The sequence below is a fragment of the Diabrotica virgifera genome, chromosome 5 (genome assembly GCF_917563875.1).
Source record: "Diabrotica virgifera virgifera chromosome 5, PGI_DIABVI_V3a".
In the NCBI taxonomy this organism is placed as follows: domain Eukaryota; kingdom Metazoa; phylum Arthropoda; class Insecta; order Coleoptera; family Chrysomelidae; genus Diabrotica; species Diabrotica virgifera.
In genome coordinates, this window is record NC_065447.1 from 728,709 (window position 1) to 751,660 (window position 22,952).

General features: G+C 31.4%; 2 protein-coding genes across 2 annotated transcripts; both read right to left on the reverse strand.

The window, feature by feature from the left end:
- Positions 1 to 669: 669 nt before the first annotated feature.
- LOC114333728 (vacuolar protein sorting-associated protein 45) lies at positions 670 to 2,602 on the reverse strand. The gene has a single exon (XM_028283684.2). The coding sequence runs from the start codon at positions 2,493 to 2,495 to the stop codon at positions 783 to 785; it is 1,713 nt and encodes a 570-aa protein (XP_028139485.1). The 5' UTR covers positions 2,496 to 2,602; the 3' UTR covers positions 670 to 782.
- A 5,695-nt stretch (positions 2,603 to 8,297) lies between these two features.
- LOC114333720 (probable arginine--tRNA ligase, mitochondrial) lies at positions 8,298 to 21,790 on the reverse strand. Its single transcript, XM_028283669.2, has 6 exons — positions 21,679 to 21,790; positions 20,783 to 21,620; positions 12,458 to 12,775; positions 12,250 to 12,374; positions 9,482 to 9,705; positions 8,298 to 8,482 (listed from the first exon to the last, which is right to left on the reverse strand). Exons 1-6 carry the CDS (start codon positions 21,712 to 21,714, stop codon positions 8,332 to 8,334), a joined length of 1,692 nt encoding a protein of 563 aa, XP_028139470.1. The 5' UTR covers positions 21,715 to 21,790; the 3' UTR covers positions 8,298 to 8,331.
- Positions 21,791 to 22,952: the final 1,162 nt, after the last annotated feature.

Below are 22,952 nucleotides of genomic sequence, written 5' to 3' on the forward strand. Positions count from 1 at the left end.
ACTATTTAGTAATTATTTTTTCGCCAATTTTACCGAATTGGCAAAATTACTTGCTAAAATCACTAGCCAATTGTGTCTGAGTTTAGCAAACCGACTATATGAGAGAAAGAACAACAGAAATGATAACTGAAAAAGCAATTTGACCAGATTAAGAGTAGTCCATTGCAGCTCTTGAGCTTACCCTACCATTTTTTAGTAAATGTTAATTCCTACAAAATAACAGAGACGAAGCAACACAGTATGTTAAGTTTCCTGAAAGGAATAAAATCAGAATAAATAATAATCACCAAAAATTCATAAGCAAGGTGGTTAGAGCCAATAGGTTACATTAAATGATTGGTAGATCCGTCAAAATAAACAGGCTGCAGTGGCTAGGCCACTTAGAGAAAATAAATGACTTAGAATTGTCAAAACACAACAAAAGACCAGATTGGGTGAGGAAGAGGCAGGCCCAGATGGAAGATGAATCCAAGACCCACCAGGGGTCTTACCGTTATCGGATTATTTTTTATGAAGAAGCTCTAAAGAAGGGTTTCTTACTTCCTTCTCGTTTGTTAGGTAGATATACAGTTAATCTTGCTATAATTTCAAATATCCATAATATATGAATAAACTATACACAAACCTATAGTTCCGTTATTATCAAGTTGAAAATATGATTACTCTTGATTGCTTGTAATAGATTTTAATTCTAAATTAACAGTAAATATACTTAGTATAATTTAACAATAAATATTTAATTACACATCTTTGGATAGTATATATATAAAGGAATGTAAATTTTATTCAAAATGGATATTTCTTATGTTTCTTGTATGTCTTCTAGGACAGTTTTTAGTAGCTTGTTCGACTTCCTCCAAAAAGCTCGTAGAGTTGTGGATAGTAGTACCTCCCAGTAGCACATTAAAATTTGGATAGTTTCTGTTTATGGAATGCACTGTTAATGACTCCTCGTAAGTAGCACCACCTACAATAAAAACAATGATGTCTTGTGGTCTACCATTGCTTCCATGACTGCCAAGATAAGGATACAACTGTTCCTTAAGCCTGCCCTTAACTAGATCTTCCAATGTTTCATGTAGGAGTGGTTTGTGTTGGGTGTAAACGTTGTCCACTCCACTTAAGCCTTTGATAAACCTTTTAGTGATTTTAACAGCATTTTCTACATTGAATAAATCGCTTTGTCTAGCATGTGATCCTGCATATTCTATAATATTAACAATATTCCTCAGCAACTTGTCAGGCACATTTCTCTTTTTGAGTAAATCTACTAATCCTGTAATGTCATTATTGTTGTGATTTTGGTATCTTAAGGCATACATCATCACTAATTTGACAGCGTCAGTATTTCTAATTTTATCGTTAGTCAATAATTTTTTAATACTCTGTAAATGAGCATAGTAATCGTTATTTTGCGAAGATATTTCTTGTTCGATTTCAGAAACATCCAACAAATGATACTTGTTCACCATTGAGCTCAGTTCTCCAACAACTGTTACATGTTTAGTGACATTACCAGACAGTTTCTTAAACTGTGGATATGATTCTACAAAGTTTTTCATGTCGGCTATACTTTCTATTTTCTGGTGACTTTTAGCTTTTGCCTGGAATTGATCCATCAACTGTTTTATATTTGTACCGATTTCACCATAGTTCATAAATACATTTTTGGCGTAAAAAGTGTCTTGTTCAACTGATAAAACCACTTCTGACAGTTCTTTTGCAACACCTGGCACATTGGACAAATTAACTCTGTTGTTGTATATTGTTAATAATTCGTGCACCATTGCTTGATAAGTCCACTGGTTTAGTAAAGGTGTGATAGGATCATCTCTACGATCTAAAATAAGTAATAAAGAGCTATTGATCTGGTTGAAAGCAAACAGCGAAGATTCCTTATTTATAACCTCGTCTATTCTTGAGCCCAAATCTTTACAAACATTTGAGTTTGCTTGATACCTAATCACTGGACATTTCTTAAGAGACAGTAATACAGAAATAATGCCTTGGACGCTTATTTGTAAAGCACTTGGATTCCAACTGAGTGAAGTCAAAGCAGCGTTTAAACCAAGTGAAAACAGATGTGGATTGACAGCCAAATAATCCATGTAAAGCTCTTGGACTTCTTTAACCACCTCGTGTTCGTCATGCTCGGCAAGAATTTTGATATCAGCTTTAGCTATTATATTACTAAAGTAGACATAGTAAGCACCATACTTAGGGTTTCGAAGTTCTGCACATAGAGCACTGATATTCTGTTGAGTCGGTCTCAGGAAGGCTAAGCACTTCAAGTAACGAAGACCTGTCGAGTTTGCGAAGCTGGGAGAGTCTATTCGCTCTAGTAAAAATACCTCTTTTTGTTGAATTTCTGATTGCCCATAGACCATACTGATAACACTTGTTGTGTCTTTGTCCATTAGCAGCACTTTCATGCCCGGTTCGCTCTCGCTGGTCATTTTGACTATATAGGCCTTAATTGCCGATATGACGTTCATTTTGGATGCTTATTAAAATTGTTTTACACTAAATTAAACTGTTTACAATTTTGTTGTATTAAGTTTTCATTTTGCAAGCAAACTGAGCGAACTTCACAGTGGTCGATAAACGTCACTGTCACTATAATCTGACGTTTCTTGTTTCTTTTTAAAGAACAAGAAGAAAATACAGGGGTGGCTTTGAATAACCCCGGTTAGCGGAATTTCGACAAAACCGGGGTTTAATCGAGACAGAAAGTTGCAGAAAGTACCGGCCCTTAGGAATTTAGTTTTAATAGAAAAATAAAAAAATTGTATCTGTTACGATATAAAAATCATATTCGCTAAAAAACGTACATAGTTAATAACAAATCAGTATAATAACTAATGTAATATATTAATAATATAAAAATACAGTAGTTTGTAGTTTCTACTCAGTAGATGAGCTCTATTGCATTTTTTGTTTATTTTCCCGTCTACTATCATCATCCAAGTCGTTAATTGACGGTTATTTCTGGCAAAGAAACATAAAAGACAAAATTCAGTACCTATATATGTAGTTACATAAGTAAAGACACAAAAGAAGTTTACGATCAAAAGAGCTTGTTCTGTTTATCTTGAAAGTCCCGGCGCTAGGGTATAAAGCGTCCGCCTGCAAAACTGGCATAGGCACCCTTCGGTTTTTTAAAATTAATATTTTGTATAACACCAGAAGAAAAAAGCTCAGTTTAGGGGCGCCCGCTTGCTGTGCATCCCTTGCAAGCCCGGTCTTCAAGGAACCCTCCAAAAGAGCTTGTTATTGTTTGCCCTGAAGGAACTCTATTGGGTTTTTCATTATTCTTATAGATACTTTAATGTTTTTTTTTTAATAACCCCTTGTAAATCGTTGTTTCTCCAACTCCACTCATGATTGAACGCTTTGAAATTGTGTCAATTCGTGGCTACGGAGGAAATAGTATAGCTTTCCCAGGAAATTACAACTACAAACAAAGGGGATTGAAAATTAAGTGATTTGAGGAATGAATTAAATAGTGGTAATATGTTTCTGATTTACTAACTTTGACTCCTTCTGGCTTTAATCTGATGATATATTTCTAAATCTTAATATCTGGGACCGGAAATCATCTTGAATCATTGGAGTCGAACAGATTTAACTCCATCTCACTTTTTTTGTTTTATATCTAATATCTGTGACCGGCAATAATTTTAAGTCATTTGGCTATATCTACATAACTTTATTCGTTATATATTGTTTATTATATGTAAACAAACTTTCGCGGAAGTGGCTACTACACCTATCAGCAGTGTACCAACTTTTCTCAGACAAGTGCCTCCAAGAAGTGTACAATCAAATATAAGAAAACCAAACGTTTTACCAATGGAACATGAACAAGGTAAGAAGGAACCTCAAAAAAAGGTAAATAGCGAACAAAAGGAAAATGTTAGCGAAGATACATCCGCAGAAGAACGTGAAGACACTAGAGAAGAATTTCAAACAGTGGTTAGAAGAAAACGACAAAGAAAAAACATAGATACGGGGAATAGTTTCAATGATAAAGAATTGGAGTTCTCAGGAGGGGAGCGTAAAGTATGGCTCTACATAAATAGAGCAAAAAGGGCCGCAACTGAAGAGGTGATTAAAAAGTATATTAAAAATAACGTGGAGTTTGAAAACGAAATAGTATAAGTGAAGGAATTACCATCGGATGAAAATCGATTAAAAGCGTTTGTCGTAACAGCATCTCTCAAGAAAAAAGATATTTTATATGATCCATCTTTTTGGCCTAGTGGTGTAGGAATAAGTCGTTTCGATTTTAACCATCACAAGGATTTTCTAAGTGGGGGGAATTTTGCAGTACTGTAAAAAATAATCACCCAAAAGTGACACAAAAAAATTCAAAACAGGAATTCACAAACATTACAATAATTCACCAAAATTTACAATCAATTGGAAATTGCGTAAATAGAATAGAGGAATTCCTAAAAGATTTTCCTAGCTGTGTATTTTTTTGTGTAACAGAGCACTGGAAAACATATGATCAACTTAAGAACTTTGGGATCAATGGATTCTTCTTAGCTGAAGCAGTTTGTCGAGAGGAACTAAATAAGCATGGAGGTAGTGCGACATTTATAAAAAATGGAATTCAGCATAAAATGCTATCTGAAATAACGGACTTATCTGAAGTTGGAATTTGTGAATGCAGTGTTTGTGAATGTGTTGTCCACGGTCAAAAGTTTTTAATTATGTGTGTTTATACCCCTGGCGGGCGAACAGATGCTTTTCTAAAATGTTTAGAAAACATTTTAATAAATATTGTACATTTTAATGGATACATTTTTTTGGTTGGAGATTTTAATATACATATGCATGATAATAATAAAAATAGAGATAAAGACAAATTATTTTCTTTGCTAGGATCATACAATTTGCTTCCAGATGTGTGAAGGAATATACTCGAATTACAAATACCACAAGTTCACTAATTGATAATATTTTCTCTAATTATAATGAAGAATATACAGTCACAATTCATAAAACTTTAATATCGGATCACACTGCTCAAAGCCTAAGTTTTAATATATGTAAACAAAGTAGTGCTTTTGCTTTAAAAGAATATTTAGTCCTTGCAACAAACAAGATTTTCAAAATCGGTTGGCACTAACAGATTGGAATAACATTTATGAGAGTGATGATGCAAATGAGGTATGGAATAGATTTCATAATATTTTTTATATCAGTTTAATTTGAGTTTTCCGATTAAAAAAGTGTATCCTAACCGAAATGCAAGAAAGAATTATATTAGGGATGAAATAGTAGTGGCCGCAAAAAGACAAGTTGATATTCTTTATGTCATTAGTTATAATGATAACAGATTTCGACAAGATTACAATGATGCAAAAAAGAATTATGAAAGAATTTTGGCACAAAATAAAGCAAAAAAATTTAAACAAAAAATAGAATTAACAATCTGACAACAAAACCACAGTATATATAGAGGTTCCACAGTAAAATCACTCTTCTGTCGGCGCTTTGATCTCAGGAATTATACCGGCAGTACGCAATTGGTAATTCACCAGTGGTGGATGAGGGTTTTCCCTGTTAAAAGCCGTACGTTTCTATGCGAATAGCAATGCGAGAGTGGGGCAAAAGCGACTGCCAACATTGCGCGGTCGCCTTGCGCGACTACAGATTTTACTTCCAATTTTTCGGAGAGTGGTTCTACTGTCCCTCTTTATACTGTGACAAAACTAAAACGGTATGGTCAATAATTAATTACATAAAGGGTAATTCAACATCACAGAGGGAAATTCAGATCCCTGGAGAAGGTAATACAGCGGCTAATAACTTGAATGAGTATTTCTTAAACTGTGCGTCTCTGTTGGTATCAGAATTTTCCTCAAACTCCTATGAATCTTCTATAGAACAAGCGAATAGATCTATGTTTTTAAGGCCTGTAACTCAGGAAGAAATTGTTTCTATTGTAGGTTTGAAAAATAAAGAGAGTTGTGGTGATGATGAAATTTCAACATCAATTATTAAAATATGTTTAAATGAGATTGTTATTCCATTAACATATGCAGTAAATATTTCTTTTAAGTCGGGTGTTTTCCCAGATAAACTGAAATTAGCAGTTATTAGACCTTTATATAAGAAAGGCAGTGTGGCACAAATTGAGAGTTATCGACCAATTAGCTTGTTGCCAAGTTTCTCGAAAGTGTTTGAAAAATGTATGAGTAACAGATTGATGGAATATATGTTACAAAACAATGTATTTCATAATAGTCAACATGCATATCTAAAGGGCAAAGGGACACATACAGCAATATATCAATTCACTCAAAATGTCTTACAATCACTAGAACAGAATGAGGTTGTACAAGGGTTATTTCTAGATTTAACAAAAGCATATGATTGTGTAAATCACGAATTATTACTGAAAAAAACTAAACTTATATGGTGTAAAAGGGGTAGCTCATAATTGGTTTAAATCGTTCTTATCAGGAAGATCACAAAGAGTAATTTTAACAAAAGATAATAAGAATGTTAAATCCGAAATTAGACCTATACAATTAGGCATTCCTCAGGAAAGCATAATGGGACCGATAATTTTCATTTTGTATATAAATGATATGTCGCATTGTATTACTAGTAACAACTGTAGTCTAATTAATTATGCTGATAATACGAATGTTCTAGTAACGGGAGATCAGTTGGAAATTCTACTAAATGAATCTGTTGATATTTATGAAGAAATGTCTAAGTGGTTCTCCAGTGAGGGATTAATTATTAATAAACAAAAAACGAATTGTTTAATTTTTAGAACAACTAGATCAAATGTGGAATGTCCAAATGATTTTCTGTTGGATGATACAAACGTTGAATTTGGCACTAAAACTACATTTTTAGGCATGACAATTGATATAACATTGTCATGGGAAAGTCACATACAGCAACTTAATAAAAGGTTGAATTCAGTATGCTATACTTTTAGAGTATTATCGCAATATTTAAGTCAAGATGACCTAAAAACAATTTAGTTTTCAAATTTTGAATCTTTAGTCCGTTATGGAGCAATTTTTTATGGTGGAAGCAATGAACTTGATAAAATATTTATTTGTCAGAAACGAGTGCTAAGAATTATTAAAAAAATGAGATTCGGAGCGTCTTGCAGAGGAGTTTTCAAATCTAATAATATTTTAACAGTATCTGCAATATATATCGAGGAATGTCTACTATTCCTCTTTAGAAATAAATATCTGTTTGAAATGAATCTACCTACACATTGTTACAACAATAGGGAGATTAAGTATATTTATCCTATTCACAGATTAACTGTGACAGAGAAGGGTGCCAAATATTCTTGCATGAGATTATTTAATAAACTGCCCCACGACATTAGAAAAATAACACAATTAACTCAATATAAAAAAGCTGTGCGTAAATTACTATTGCAGATTTAACCATATCAGGTAATAGATTTTATGAATTCTAATATTTAACAGGATTTCTGTAATTTTAATTTTGTTTTTTATGTTGACGAATATTTCACTCTGCGTATATGTATGTGTCTCTGTATATATGTATGTACAATTTTCGAAATAAATATTATTATTATATTCTGAACATATATGTACTTCAAAATCTAAATAGGTATTTATAATCAGAAATAGATCTGAATCATACGAGTTGAACAGATTTAGCTCCACCTGATTTTATTCTATTTTTTGTAGATCTTAATATCTGTTACTGGAAACCTTTTGAATTTTTGATGCTGAACATTAGACAACACATACTGAACAAAAGATGGTTAATAATGAGAAAAAATGAACATTTTTAGGCGCAAAATGTCACCCGTCAAAATGTTCAATGTGTTTTAAATTTATTAATTTTTTCGAATCCTGAGAAAACTAATAAGTATTTTTGAAAATTTTTAAACAAAATGAAAGATTACCTTATTACCGAGGGCCGAAAGTCCCTGAAAACTTCTACAATCTTTATTTTAATAAATTACAGGGGTGAAAAAAAGTGACAATTTAGTGTAAATTTAGTGTGACTTTTAATTTCAAATATCTCATTCAAAAGACACTTTTTGGTTATAATTCTAATGGACTTTCGGTCCTCGGTAATAATACAATCTTTCATTCAGCGTTTAAATGTTTCAAAAATACTTATTCGTTTTCTCTATATTCGAAAAAAATGAATACATTTGAAACACATTGAACATTTTGACAGGCGACATTTTGCGCCGATGCCCTTAAATAAAAACTCTCATAATTCTGTTCGTCAACTTGTTTTCGTATAGGAAATAAAATAAAACACAATTGTGTAAAATTTATTCGAATTTTATTAATGCATTCACATCTGCTTCAAGGGTTGCAGCCCTAAAATGGTCATACCATTACCCAACAATTCTCTGGCAGTCTTGAACAATAATAGTCTTTGGGATGCTACGTCTGGATCTGTTCCTTTCACTTTTAAAGTTTTAAATGCTTTGTTGATGTGGTTACTAAAAACAGAAAATCGAAAATAAATACTTAATTTATTGTACCAATTAGTCCTATTTAATAATTTACAGGGTCAAAATGTACTGGTAAAAGGCATTCAAATAAAGAAGGAAATGGAAGAAAGACCGAACTGGATATTATGATCAGGAAAAAGTGTTTGACATAGTCAAACACTAATTATATACCTATATAATCAAACTTTCTATCACATAATGGTGTATAGTTTAATTTACTTCTTAACAAATATGTTCCATTCTTTGCGGTTTTGTGTCAATATCTGTGCATCTGTCCACTACTCTTCTCTCCAATTTTTTCCGATTACTTCATCCCATGTCTGTCTTGGCCTTCTCGTTTTCTTGTTTTGCAATATTTTTGTTTCCCACACCCATCTCACTGGTATGTGATTGTTCATCTAGTGTAAATGGTCTCGCCAACTCAGCTGTCTCTTATCTAGAAACTCCAATGTGTATTTTCAGTTCGTTTCTTATATTTGTGTTCCTTATTCTAACCACTTTGGTAACACCTTTAAGTCTTCATAAAAATCTCATCTCTATAGGCTGTATCTTGCTCTTTTGCTGTTCCATTAGGACCCATGATTCTCTGCCAACAGTCAGAACAGGTCTATAAACTGCTTTGAAAACTTTCATTTTTGTAATCCGTGATATTTCTTTTCTGCATATGAATTTTTATTCATTGTATGATACAGTTGTAGCGTTTTATCTACTCTGCTGTTGATTTCTGCTTCTAGAGACCTTGTTTCTTTTATTATTACTCCTAAGTATGTAAAAGTTTGAACTTATTCTATTTTTGTCCCTTCAGTTTCTATATTAAGTTTTTATCTTGTTTTTCCTATCTTACTTTTGTTTTGCTAATACATATTTATCTCTATTTCGTTTTCAGTGGATACTTCTTTCCATATTTCCAAATTATTCTAAAGTTTTTTTTCCAGTTTTTACAACACTAATTGATATAAAAAATAACAGAAAATGAAATAAACTTACCACAAATGAAACAAATAATTCACCAGAACATACGCCTCTAATTGGTCATTGGCTTGATAAAGAATCTCGTGAAACCGAGCCAAATCTTTTAGTAGCGCTATGGCTTCACGTTCAAATAGCATTTCAGGACGACATTCTTTAGCTGGCATCATTCCAGAATTTATTTCTAAATTATATAGTCGGCAGTGTACGTACTGGAGCTTGATACCAGTGTCTCCTTGTGCCTAAAAATGGTCAGAAAGTAGACAAGAAAAATTATATTAATATGGTAAAAGCAAGGTTCATTATGTAAACTACTTATTTATAGATATGTTAATACATACAAACTGTTACAACTAAAACAGTTCTTTTGTATAGATAAGATAAAATATCACAATATCACATATTTGGGTGCCAACGTTAACGATAACTGGGATATAAACAAAGAAATAAGAATACGCATCGTAAAAGCCAGAGCCGCCTTTTATTAACTTTTTTTTTTCTTTCTATTATACAGCGTGTCTACTTAAGTTGGAAACATATGGGAAACTTTTTTATTTTTAATTTTACGAAAAAAAGTTATTCTTTATAAAAAGTTCTGCATGCCCCAAAACCTAAGATTCAATCATCAGATATCAAATTTTCTCAATATTATACGAGGTATGTCAAAAAATATGAATTTCGGTCAAGGGTAAAGTACCTTTATTTCTTTCAATATCGAAAATTCTTATGATAAAAAGTTGTTTGGAATTAAAAACTAAGATCAAATATGCAATTACATGCTTCTAATTGAAAAAAATTTTTTTTTTTCAAATTTATGGATACCCAACATCGTTTTTAATTATTACAAATATGATAATTCGTTTATTATTCATTTTACGAAAAAAAGTTATTCTTCATAAAAAGCTTTGCATGGTCTAAAATCTAAGACACAACCATGATATATCAACTTTTATTAATTTTATACGAGGTGTGTCAAAAAATATGAAATTGGCTCAAGATTATAGTACCTTTATATTTCACAATATTTCAATTAGAAGGATGTTATTGCATATTGAAACATAGTTTTTAATTCTAAACAACTTTTTTAATAACCGTTTTCAATATTGTGAAAAATAAAAGTACTTTACTCTTGAGTGAAATTCATATTTTTTGACATGCCTCGTATAAAATTAATAAAATGTGATAGAATATGATTAGGATATTCGGAGCTTTTTATAAAGAATAACTTTTTTTCGTAAAAGTAATAATAAAAGAGTTATCGTATGTGTAATAAGTAAAAACGAAGTTAGTATCAATAAATTTGAGAAAAATTTGAAAAATATTTTTTTCCAATTAGAAGCATGTAATTTCATATTTGATCTTAGTTTTTATTTACAAACAACTTTTCATAATAAGAATTTTCCATATTGAGAGAAATAAAGGTACTTTACTCTTGAACGAAGTTCATATTTTTTGAGATACCTCGTATAATATTGACAAAATTTGATATCTGATGATTGATTCTTAGGTTTTAGAACATGCAGAACTTTTTATAAAGAATAACTTTTTTTCGTAAAATGAATAACAAAAAAGTTTCCCATATGTTTCCAACTTAAGTAGACACGCTGTATACAGTGAGCACGTAAAGGTTGGAATTAATTCATGTTCTCGAGAATGGACGATATTGGAAAAAAATCCCGAAACAGGTCAATTTTTATTTTTAAATTACGACTTTTTGGCATATATATCATACTAGTGACGTCACCCACCTCGGGCGTGATGACGTCATTGATGATTTTTTTAAATGAGAATAGGGGTCGTGTGATAGATCATTTGAAAAGTAATTCAATTCTCTATTCAATAGTATAAACGTTAACGTAATTATTTATACAGGGCGTCCAAAAAAAATTTTTTGAATTAAATTTATTGACATAAAAAGAAGAATGTATGTAATTTATTTAATTCAAAATACATTTTACTACTCTCAAAAAACCGAAAAAAATGTTTATTTGAAAAATAATCATCGCTTTTCGCTTAAATTTAATATTCAAACTGTCAAGAGGCAGGTGGGTGGCTGCATTATTATGTAATTTAAGCAGAAAACAATATTTATTTGTTAAATAAACATTTTTTTCTGTTTTCTGAGAGCAGTAAAATGTATTTTGAATTAAATAAATTACATACATTCTTCTTTTTGTGCCAATAAATTTAATTTACAAAAATTTTTTTTTGGACGTCCTGTATAAATAATTATGATAATGTTTATACTACTGAATAGAGAATTAAATTACCTTTCAAATGAGGTATCACACGACCCCTATTCTCATTTAAAAAAATCATCGATGACGTCATCACGCCCAGATGGGTGACGGCACTAGTATGATATATATGCCAAAAAGTTGTAATTTAAAAATAAAAATTGACTTGTTTCGGAATTTTTTCCCAAAATCGTCTATTCTCGAGAAAATGAATTTATTCCAACCTTTACGTGCTCACTGTATATATAATTTAAAAATTATTTAAACAAATATTCCTACTTCTGACACCAATGTAAATTTAAATCAACAATGCGCTTCATACATTATTGTATTTACTTACAACTTTTGTACAATTGATCCTAAACATATAAAATACTTACACAAAAACTTTAACAACCAAAACATCCTATTACATGCCAATTAAAATGTTCAAAACTATACAAACGTCCAAGATGGCTGGCTCGGCTGTGAATTCTATTAGTCTGGAACCTTGTTGCACTATAAATGAACGAAATCCTAACCAATATTCATATGCTTTTATGCCCTTACCTGTAAAGCTTGATCCCAAGCAAATTCATAATCTTTCTGTCGTCGCCTTTTCAAATCATTAACAACAATACAAGATATGCCCAAAATATCAGCAGCCACACCATCCTGAATTTTCGCTTTAGTTGCTAAAAACAATAAACTTTAACAAAATCAATAGATTCTTTTCCTATTTCAACTCTACCTTGGTTTGATACAAATATTTACTTACTTGGTGATTCTATTTGCTTCTGGATCATTTTATCCCTACTTTCGTCTAAAATATCCTTCAAAAATATGGCATTTCCTTTTCTGGAGCTCATTCCTTGTACTCTACCGAACTTAATGTGAGTCAGTCGATTGGCCCAAGGCAAATCCATTCTGTACAATATCTTTGTTAGGTTGTGGAAGTGATCCGTCTGGCTATTATCTACCACGTAATACATTCTGTCGAAGTTGAACTTCTTGAATCTGTCTATGGCAGCTGCTATGTCTCTTGTTAAGTACAAACCTGAACCGTCACTCTTTACTACTGTGACTCTTCTATCGTCTAAAATAAATAGTTTACAATGCATTCATTTTTCAATTAACGATAGGATTTTATTATAATAACTAGCTGACCCGGCGAACTTCGTACCACCTTAGAAATATATAAAATTTACTAAAGTTCACATGCTTTTTAGTTCCAAAAAATTGCGCTTTGTTTATCGTCATGGTAAAAGCCAAGGGCACGACACATTATAGATATCTGAAATCAAATGGCAAATCTGTTGGAATTATCGGAATACGCGGGACAAAGACATCCTCTCCTTTGTATTTCTCCTTGGTGATTGTGGCCCAGCAAATTAATAATAAATTTACTTGAGAGTTACATTGAGAAAGTAAACTACCAATTAATTGCCACTGCTACTTTCGATACATAAACAACTATATTGCTGTTTACTGAGTAAGAAGTGACACCGTTAGACGCCTGGTGGGATGACTGGTCTTTCAACTGATAATTATTACTGGTCAGTTATCGAACTCGGTTAAAAATTATTAAGTTACTAATCTGGCTATTAACAAATAAGAGTAGGCCATAAAACGGCAAAAATTCAGTGATGTATGTATTTTTTAATTATTCTTGTTCCTTTGACACCATAAACCTGGATTGGTCTCTGCCTGTATAGTTATGTCCTTGTCCACTGTCGTACATTCATAGTTTTCAGGTCGTCTTCAACGTCAATCAACCATATGGTTCTAGGCCTTCATTTATTTCGTTTTCATGTCGACATCTATTGTAATATTTTCGTTATTGCTTTTGTATCTTCTTGTCTCTAGACATATACCAGCCACAACAGTCTTTCACTTCTCACAAATTTTACAATATCATACCCTCCACTGAATTCATTAATTTCGCCGATTCTCGATACTCGCAGAGTTGGCATCTAGGTTCATGACTTTAATTAAGATCATCATACGATCAAATGCATAGTTTGCGAGTCTATAAGGAACATACATACATACATACAAACATTCATTTTTATTTATATAGAAGAGGTAATATTTAGATGGCTATTAAAAAATAACGGTTGGTGATAGAAAAGTGAAAATTTAGGATTGTATGTATTTTTTTATTCTACATCATATAAAATTCAAAGAACAGTTTGTCCAAAAAAATAAAAAATAATTATGGGGGGGCAAGCCCCCTTTTTACTTAGATTGGTCGTACCAACTCAGAAACCATCCCGGGTTCATGATCCCGGGTTCATGTACAACAACTTTGATTAAGGTCATCATACGATCAAATGCATAGTTTGCGAGTCTATAAGGAACATACATACATTAATTTTTATTTATATAGAAGAGGTAATATTTAGATGGCTATTAAAAAATAACGGTTGGTGATAGAAAAGTGAAAATTGAGGATTGTATGTAACTTTTGATTCTACATCATATAAAATTAACAAAGAACAGTTTGTCCAAAAAAATCAAAAATAATTATGGGGGGTGGGGCAAGCCCCCATTTCACTTAGATTGGTCGTACCAACTCAGAAACCATCCCGGGTTCATGTACAACAACTTCGATTAAGGTCATCATACGATCAAACGCATAGTTTGCGAGTCTATAAGGAACATACATACATACATACAAACATTAATTTTTATTTATACAGGGTGTCCAGAAACTCTACCGACAAACGAAGACGGGAGATTCCTCAGATAATTTTAAGACAATTTAACTCAATTCACCTAGTCCGAAAATGCTTCCTAAGGGAGCTAGAGCTCTTTAAAGATGGCGCCATGTAATTAGTTTTTCTTAAATACCTACAGAACGCTTTTATTTAGAAAAACGAAAATTTGTACACTTATTTACTTTCCTGAAATGAATCGATTCCATCCATTGCGAATTTCTAGTACCGGTCATAGGCGTCCGTTTTGGGTAGGGCAACGGTTATTTTATCGCATAACTTTTTTGTCTTCAAGTTTTAAGCATTTTTGATACTGGATTATTAAGTTGTGAGGTATTCTAGTACTAAAAGGTACTCTTACTTTAAGTCGGTAGGATACACCGTTTTCTAGAAAAATCGATTTGAAAGTTTTTAGTTTTGGGACTTTGAAAAAAAAATTAAAAAAAAAAAATTTAAAAAACCGATGTATTTTACCAACTTAAAGCAAGAGTAACTTTTAGTACTCGAATATCTCATAATTGAATAATCTAGTGTCAAAAATACTTAAAAATTAAAGACAATAAAGTTATGCTATAAAATAACTGTTGACCTACCCAAAACGGACGCCTATGACCGACACTAGAAATTAGCCACTAATGAAATCGATTAATCTCTGGAATATAAATAAATGTAGCAGTTTTCATCTTTCTAAATAGTTTTTTTTTAATCTTTTTTTTTTAATTCAAGGAACGAAAAATTTTCAAATCGACTTTTCTAGAAAACGGTGTATCCTGTCGACTTAAACTAAGAGTACCTTTTAGTACTAGAATAACTCACATTTTAATAATTCAGAGTCAAAAATGCTTAAAAATTAAAGACAAAAAAGTTAGGCGATAAAATAACCGTTGCCCTACCCAAAACGGACGCCTATGACCTGTACTAGAAATTCACAATGGATGGAATCGATTCATTTCTGGAAAGTAAATATGTATACCAATTTTCGTTTTTCTAAATAGAACCGTTCTGGAGGTATTTAAGAAAAACTAATTACATGACGCCATCTTCAAAGAGCTGTAGCTCCCTTAGGAAGCATTTTCGGACTAGGTGAATTGGGTTCAATTGTCTTAAAATTATCTGAGGAATCTCCCGTTTTCGTTTGTCGGTAGAGTTTCTGGACACCCTGTATAGATTAGTTGTGCGATAAAGAACATGGAAAAGTGAATTCTGACATAGTGAACGGGAAGGAATATCAATTTTCAAGTTGGGAGCAGTAAAGAGCCTTTAGAGATGAAATCCAACGAAAATATATGCGTGGTATGCCTCTTAGTGAAACCAACCTGTTTCATAGCCTTGTTGCTTACAAGATCTATATGCAGATTGAAGGACCAATTCCTCTGAAAAACCTACATCTAGAATCTAGATCTTTGACAATATTGACCTTTCCAATCAAAATATTCTCAAAATTATAATTAAATAACATAGGCTCAAGATATCAATAAAACGGAATCACCTAAAACTAACCATAGGGTTTTATTACAATTATAATTAGTTGTGCGATGAAGAACATGGAAAAGTGAATTCTGACAAGTGAACGGGAAGGAATATGAATTTTCAAGTTGGGAGCAGACAAGAGAAAAACATAGAGCATTTAGAGATACAATCCTAAGAGAATCTTTGCTTGGTATGCTTCTTAATGAAACCAAGCTGTTTCATAGTCTTGTTGCATATAAGATCTATATCCAAATTTAAGAACAAATTTCTCTGATAAAACACATCGTTCTTTGACGTTATTGATCCTCTATATCAAAATATTCTTCAAAAATTGTAATTAAATACCACAGGCTCAAGAGATCAATAAAACTGGATCATCGAATATTTTTTACGATTAATAATTAATTCGTTATTAACACACCAGTTTGCAAAACTGTCCGATGATTTCTGTAAACCAAGGATATCATAGCATCATCAACAAAAACTGCAAAGAGAAGAGGTCCCAAATGGGTACCTTGGGACAATCCAGAGCTTGAAAAGTATTCAGTTGAAGTAAAGCCATTCAGTTTGACACGCAAAGATCTGCCTTGCATATAACTTTTTAATCAGTAAAGAAGTTCACCAGACACACCAAAAAACTCAGTATATGTAATACAGTATATGTAATAAAATGTAACGATCTACACTGCCAAATGCTTTAGACAAGTCAGTATAAATGGAATCCACCTGTGAACTTTTTTCCAATGTACTTGTAATGTACCTAATCAGTGTAAACTAGTAGATTGGTAGAAGTTGAACAAGGGCAGGGAACCATGCTGACTAATTAACTGCCCAAATATCAGTCATTAAAGCCTCGAAAATTATAGGAGTAGCACAAACAAATGTAATGGAACTATAATTAGAAATCAATGATTTATCACCAAATTTGTGTATGTGCTTAACAAAGGCTCTCTTAAATTGCACAGGAAAGTTTGTCAGAGATTTATTAAAAATAAGCCACAGAGATCTACATAAAGACAATGCATAATTCCTTACAAACAAGTTAGATATTAGATTAGATATTTATTTATTTATCATAATAGATAATACACAAAACAGAAACATTGCACTCCACACCTATACAAATTACATAAGAATTGTCAAGGCAAGGAGCGCTGTATAATTATCATAAAGTATTACAAAAAATTTTTACAAAAATTGAAAACATGAGACTAAACAAATAAAGAAATAAGCATTGTCAAATTAAATTAATCAGAAACATTCAATATATAAATAAAAAAAGAAAAAATAAAATAAAAATAAAAACACTGGAAGTACAACAAACATTGCCAATTGGTTTCTAGGTCTTAGTTTTAATATAATGGACTAATAATCTCTTAAAGATAGTTGCATTATGGCTATTTTTAATGTGATAAGGTATATTATTGAACTGTACAATTCCTTTATGAAACAAGCTTTTCATTGAACTGGACTTGTTGGTTGTTCTAACATAAAAATTTATTGAATTTGCAGCTCTAGTGCTATGCTCATGAACATTTGCTATCGGGACCAACTGACTGTTCAAATACTCAGGCAATAAATGGTTTACCATCTTAAATAAGAATGTCATAGATTGGACATACATAAAATGTTCAACTTTTAACCAATTTAAAGTTTTCAGCATATCTTGAATTCGAGTATATCGATTGCATCTCAATATTACTCGCATAGCCTTATTTTGGAGAATTTGAAGCCTGTCATAATTAGAACATCCTGTGTAAATCAATGAACAACAATATAAAAAGTGAGGTAATATTAACGAATTATAAATTGTTAATTTAGTTTGAAATGTCAAAAATGGTGATACTCTTCGAAAAAAACCTATTTTTTCCCTATCTTTCTGCAAATGTAATCAACATGTTTACTAAAAGTTAGTTCCCTATCCAATATGAATCCCAAATACTTTATTTCCTGAACCATTTCAATTTTTTCATTATTTAATTTAATGTGAACATCCAAACTTAAGAATTTCCCGAAAAGAGTATTATTACCAATAAACATGTATTTGGATTTTAACTCATTGACTTTCAATTTGTTTAACTTAAATCTTTCAGTTAATAAATGCAATTCACGATTCATCGTGTCCACTACATCAACAAAATCTTCCCCATAAAAATATATTAATGTGTCATCAGCAAAAAGATGAATTTTACATTTGCTTAATACGTTTCCCAAATCATTAATGTATAATATGAAAAGTAGAGGTCCAAGTACACTGCCTTGCGGCACACCAATATCATTTAACTGTGGATTTGACATTTCACTATTTAATTTAGTCCTTTGGTACCTATTTGACAGATAATTTTCCAGCCAATTAAAAACTGTCCCGTTAAAACAATATTTCTTTAATTTCAAAAGAAGTATATGACGATCTATTGTTTCAAATGCTCTTTTGAGATCTATATTCTGACCAGGACTTTTATTGTACGGCTACTAGAATGCCACAAATTTTAATAGTTAGGGTAGTACACTTTAGAAGACCAAATATAATCATTTTTTTCAAGAATTTTTTTCTCAGAATCTATATTAAAAATGAACATAAAACTTTTGCATATTAATATCTTATTCTTAGAGAGTACAAAAAATATATCTTTTTTCATTTATACACATACACTAATATGGTAGAGGGTGCACAAGTAGAGGCATCGAAAAATGATGGCTTATGGCTAAATGGTTAATTTCAGGATTGGGATATATGAAACAAAAAAATCGAACTGCATATTAAAAAGGAAGGTATTTTACGTGACAATTTACCACAATTTGACCAAAAAATAAAAAATTTTTAACCATTAAAAACTGAAGAAAAACGGGTGATTTTTTCACAGAATTTTTTCAAATTTCCGTAAAGTCTTTTTTTTTGCAGAATTTTTCACTAACGGTGGTGAATTGTTACGTAAGAAACCTTCCTTTTTCAAATGCCGTACGATTTTTTTATTTCAGAGATCCCAATCCTGAGATTAACTGTCCGCCATCGGAACTACTTTTTTTCGAGGCCTCGATTTTGGCGCCCTTTACAATATTAGTGTACAGGGTTATTCACTATATTTTGACCCCCCTGTAAACTGCTTTATTTACAGAATTAGAAAAAAAGAATGTGTGTGTACTATGTACGCACGTAAGAAGATATTCTTCTATTATATAATAGGTAATTTAAACGAAGTAAATATACTTAAAAGGTTATTTGTATTTTATTTAAAAATCAAACTAACTTTCTTATCTACCACTTTCAAAAAATTTTTATTAAAACAACCAAAAATAAAAAAAAATATGAATGGCCCGGGAATTGAACCCGCAACCTTCCAATCTCAGTGCTAACGCATTTCTAACTACTCTATCGAGGCTCTAGAAATAGATATGTAAGTTTCGGATATAATTACACAACACGGCGACATATAGTGTAAAAATGTTATGCTTACATAATATTTTATTAATCCACAAACACAAGAATTATAATAAATAATACATTTCCTAAAACCACTAATATATTCTTTTAATGACTTATTTGCACGGTTACAGATACATACATACCTATCTTGAAAGATTAGCAATGAACTACATACTGTCAGTGTGCGCAGGCGCGCGGTAAATGTACAATTTTACCCTCAATCGATTCGCCGCTAAAGAAGAATATCTTCAAAAAATGTAAAATACAAAAGTTATTCGATTTTTAAATTATGATTTTTTGACATATATATCGTACCAGTGACGTCATCCATTTGGGCGTGATGACGTAATCGACTATTTTTTAAATGGGAATAGGGTGTTAGCTCATTTGAAAAATTATTCAATTCTCTATTCAGTAATATAAACATTAACATGAATAATTATACAGGGTGTCCAAAAAAAATTTTTTTGATTAAATTAATTGACACAAAAAGAAGAATGTATGTAATTTATTTAATTCAAAATACATTGTACTGCTGTCAGAAAACAGAAATAAATGTTTATTGAACAAATAAACATTACTTTTCCCTTAAATTCAATGTTCAAGCTGCCACCTATCTGCCTCTTGGCAGTTTGAACATTTAATTTAAGCAAAAATCAATGTTTATTTGTGCAATAAACTTTTATTTCTGTTTTCTAACAGCAGTAAAATGTATTTTAAATTAAATAAATTACATACATTCTTCTTTTTGTGTCAATTAATTTAATTTAAAAAATTTTTTTGGACACCCTGTATAAATAATTATCTTAATATTTATACCACTGAATAGAGAATTGAATTACCTTTCAAATGAGCTAGCACACGACCCCTATTCCCATTAAAAAAATAGTCGATTAAGTCTTCACGCCCAGATGGATGACGTCACTAGTATGTTATAAAAATCGAATAACTTTTGTATTTTACATTTTTTTCTAATTCTGTAAATAAAGCAGTTTACAGGGGGGTCAAAATATAGTGAATAACCCTGTACATTCATAAATGAAAGAAGATATATTTTGTGTATTCTTTAAGAGCTAGATATTAATATGAATATGTAAAAAGTTTTATGTACATTTTTAATAAAGGTTCTGAGAAAAAAAATCTTGAAAAAAATGCTTATTTTTGGTCTTCTAAAGTGTACTACTAGGTACCTTAAGGAGTGAAGAGTGAATATACCTGTGAGTGATATTAAGTCTATAACTCTACTCATCTAGAGAGGTAAAAGAAGGATTATGGATATTGCTAAAGAAATTGGCAAAAGCCAATTAACAATTTACTGCAGCTCACTAAAAACACAATCATATAACTGGGAATATCAAAAGTGTTTCTCTTACAATTAACCAAATCCCGAAAAATGTTATATTGTAGTTCAGGTAAAACAACAAATTAGCTTATCTTCAATCACAAATGAAGTGATACTAAACCTTAACAATTTATTCAATCTGAATCTTACCTATAACTGTCGATTCCTTCCCATCTTTATCTTTATGAATAATATTCTTTTTTCTCAGAATCTCCAATACCTCCTCAAGTTCCTTAACATTATAATCAGATTCGTAATTATAAACATCAAACTTAATACCAAGTCTCTTGTATGTTTCTATTAAATCGTTTTTCGAAAATTCCATTACGTTTTTCCAAAATTGCAATTCCTTCTTAGACCCACTCTCCAATTGCGAAAATATGTCTTTTGCCCTTTGTAAGAACTTGGGATCCTTTGCAGCCATAGTGTTAGCATGTACGTAACTTTTATACAACAATTTGAGTGGATCTTTTTCAATGTCTTTAATGGTATACTTCAAATCTTCTACCCCTAATTTGATAAAACCATACTGAGTACCCCAGTTTCCTATATAATTTAATCTGGTCACTTTATTACTCAAGAAATGATTTAAGTTGCTAAGAAAGTTACCAATGATAGTAGACCTCAAATGGCCAAAATGAAAAGGTTTTGCGATATTTGGCGAGCTATAGTCTATGACAACATTTCTAGGTTTATCGTTAAGGTCTGGGGAAGCACTGTTTTCCATTACATCTTTAACAAATATGTATTTATCGATCTCAAAAGCAATCCTTCTGTTTGCCCGATCCCGTACAACTTGTACATTTTTAATGATATCGTCTGGCTGTATTTTCAAAATTTCTGTAATATTTGTAACGCCTAGTTGTTTTTCTAAGACGTTAAGAGGTAAACTGAGTTCTATTTTATCTTCGGCAGTGTTTCCTAGTCTTATTAAAGGCTGTAGTTCCAAAGGGGATAACTTTCTTGAATTATGTAGAACATCTATTACCTACAAGAAAAATATATAAGCTTTTTATGACTTAATATCAAATTTAAAAAAGCGGCACCTTTCTTCCTAGATATAACTTTAATTTTGTTGACATATTTGAACAAAAACAAGGAAAAATTCATTCTATAACCCTTTACAAGTTATTATAGGTTACGTTTTTATTTACTGTCAAAATATTGAGTAACCACGTAATGACTATTTTTGCAATAGCCCCCGTAGTACAAGACAAGAAAATTGAAATGTGGCAACAGTGAATAGAAGTCCTATAAAAATATCTGTGCTTGTTTACATACATTCTGTTTCGTGTTTTAAAAACTTATCAACTTCAAAGTGCCCTTATTGTATCATATTATGATAAGTAAGTATACTTTGTTTACTGTTGAACTTTGTTTACTATGACTGTGTCTATTAGGCCCGGTCCTTTCAACTCCGGATAACTAGTTATCGGGAAGTTTATCTGTCAGATAGGTAAACTTCCGGATAACTAGTTATTGGGAGGTGAAAAAAAACGGGCCTTAATTTATTCGACATCTCATTACATCATTACTCTTTAAAATAGGCCCTCTGACATATCAACAGTGTTGCCACATCTAATACGACGAACTGTTCAAATAAAAACTACCATGCCTCCGCCCAGTGGCGTAGCTAGCATGGGTGACACCCGGGGCGGTAATCGATGGTGTCACCCCATATTCTAAAAATAAAGACTATTAAAATCAAAAAGAATCCCATATACGTATGTTTTAAATAATGAAAAAATTAATAATTATAGTTAATGAAATTGCAGTAAATAGTACCTATAAAACAGTTTATTTATTTTTTGTTTTACATTGTGTGAATGAATTAAAAGTAATTTTTTTTCTAGCTTTACTAGCGACAAACTCTGAAAATACATTTTTTATATTCATGTTTTGTGTTGCTTCATGTTCCATAGTTAATAAACCGAGGTTATTTAGCCTTGTTTGCATCACTGTTGCTCGCAAGTAATTTTTGATTAATTTTAGCTTACTAAAACTTCTCTCCCATGAAGCCACCGATACCCAAATTGTTATAAACAATTTTAATGCAACCATTAAAGTTGTTGAGGGATTCCATGAAAACTCATTCCACAATGAATTTTAAAATGTGTACAGGTAACCATTTAGAATTTAGATTAGAGGCTGTAGTATTGGCCACTTATAAATATTTTCTGAGCCTTGGTATTTCTATCAGGAGATCTGCTTCCGATACATCTTCATGGTAAAAGTCACAAAATGTTGAAACAGCTAATTTCAACTGTTCACGGTTCGTAAAAAGCAAAGTGCGTGTCTGCACAATCTCGAACAATGAAGC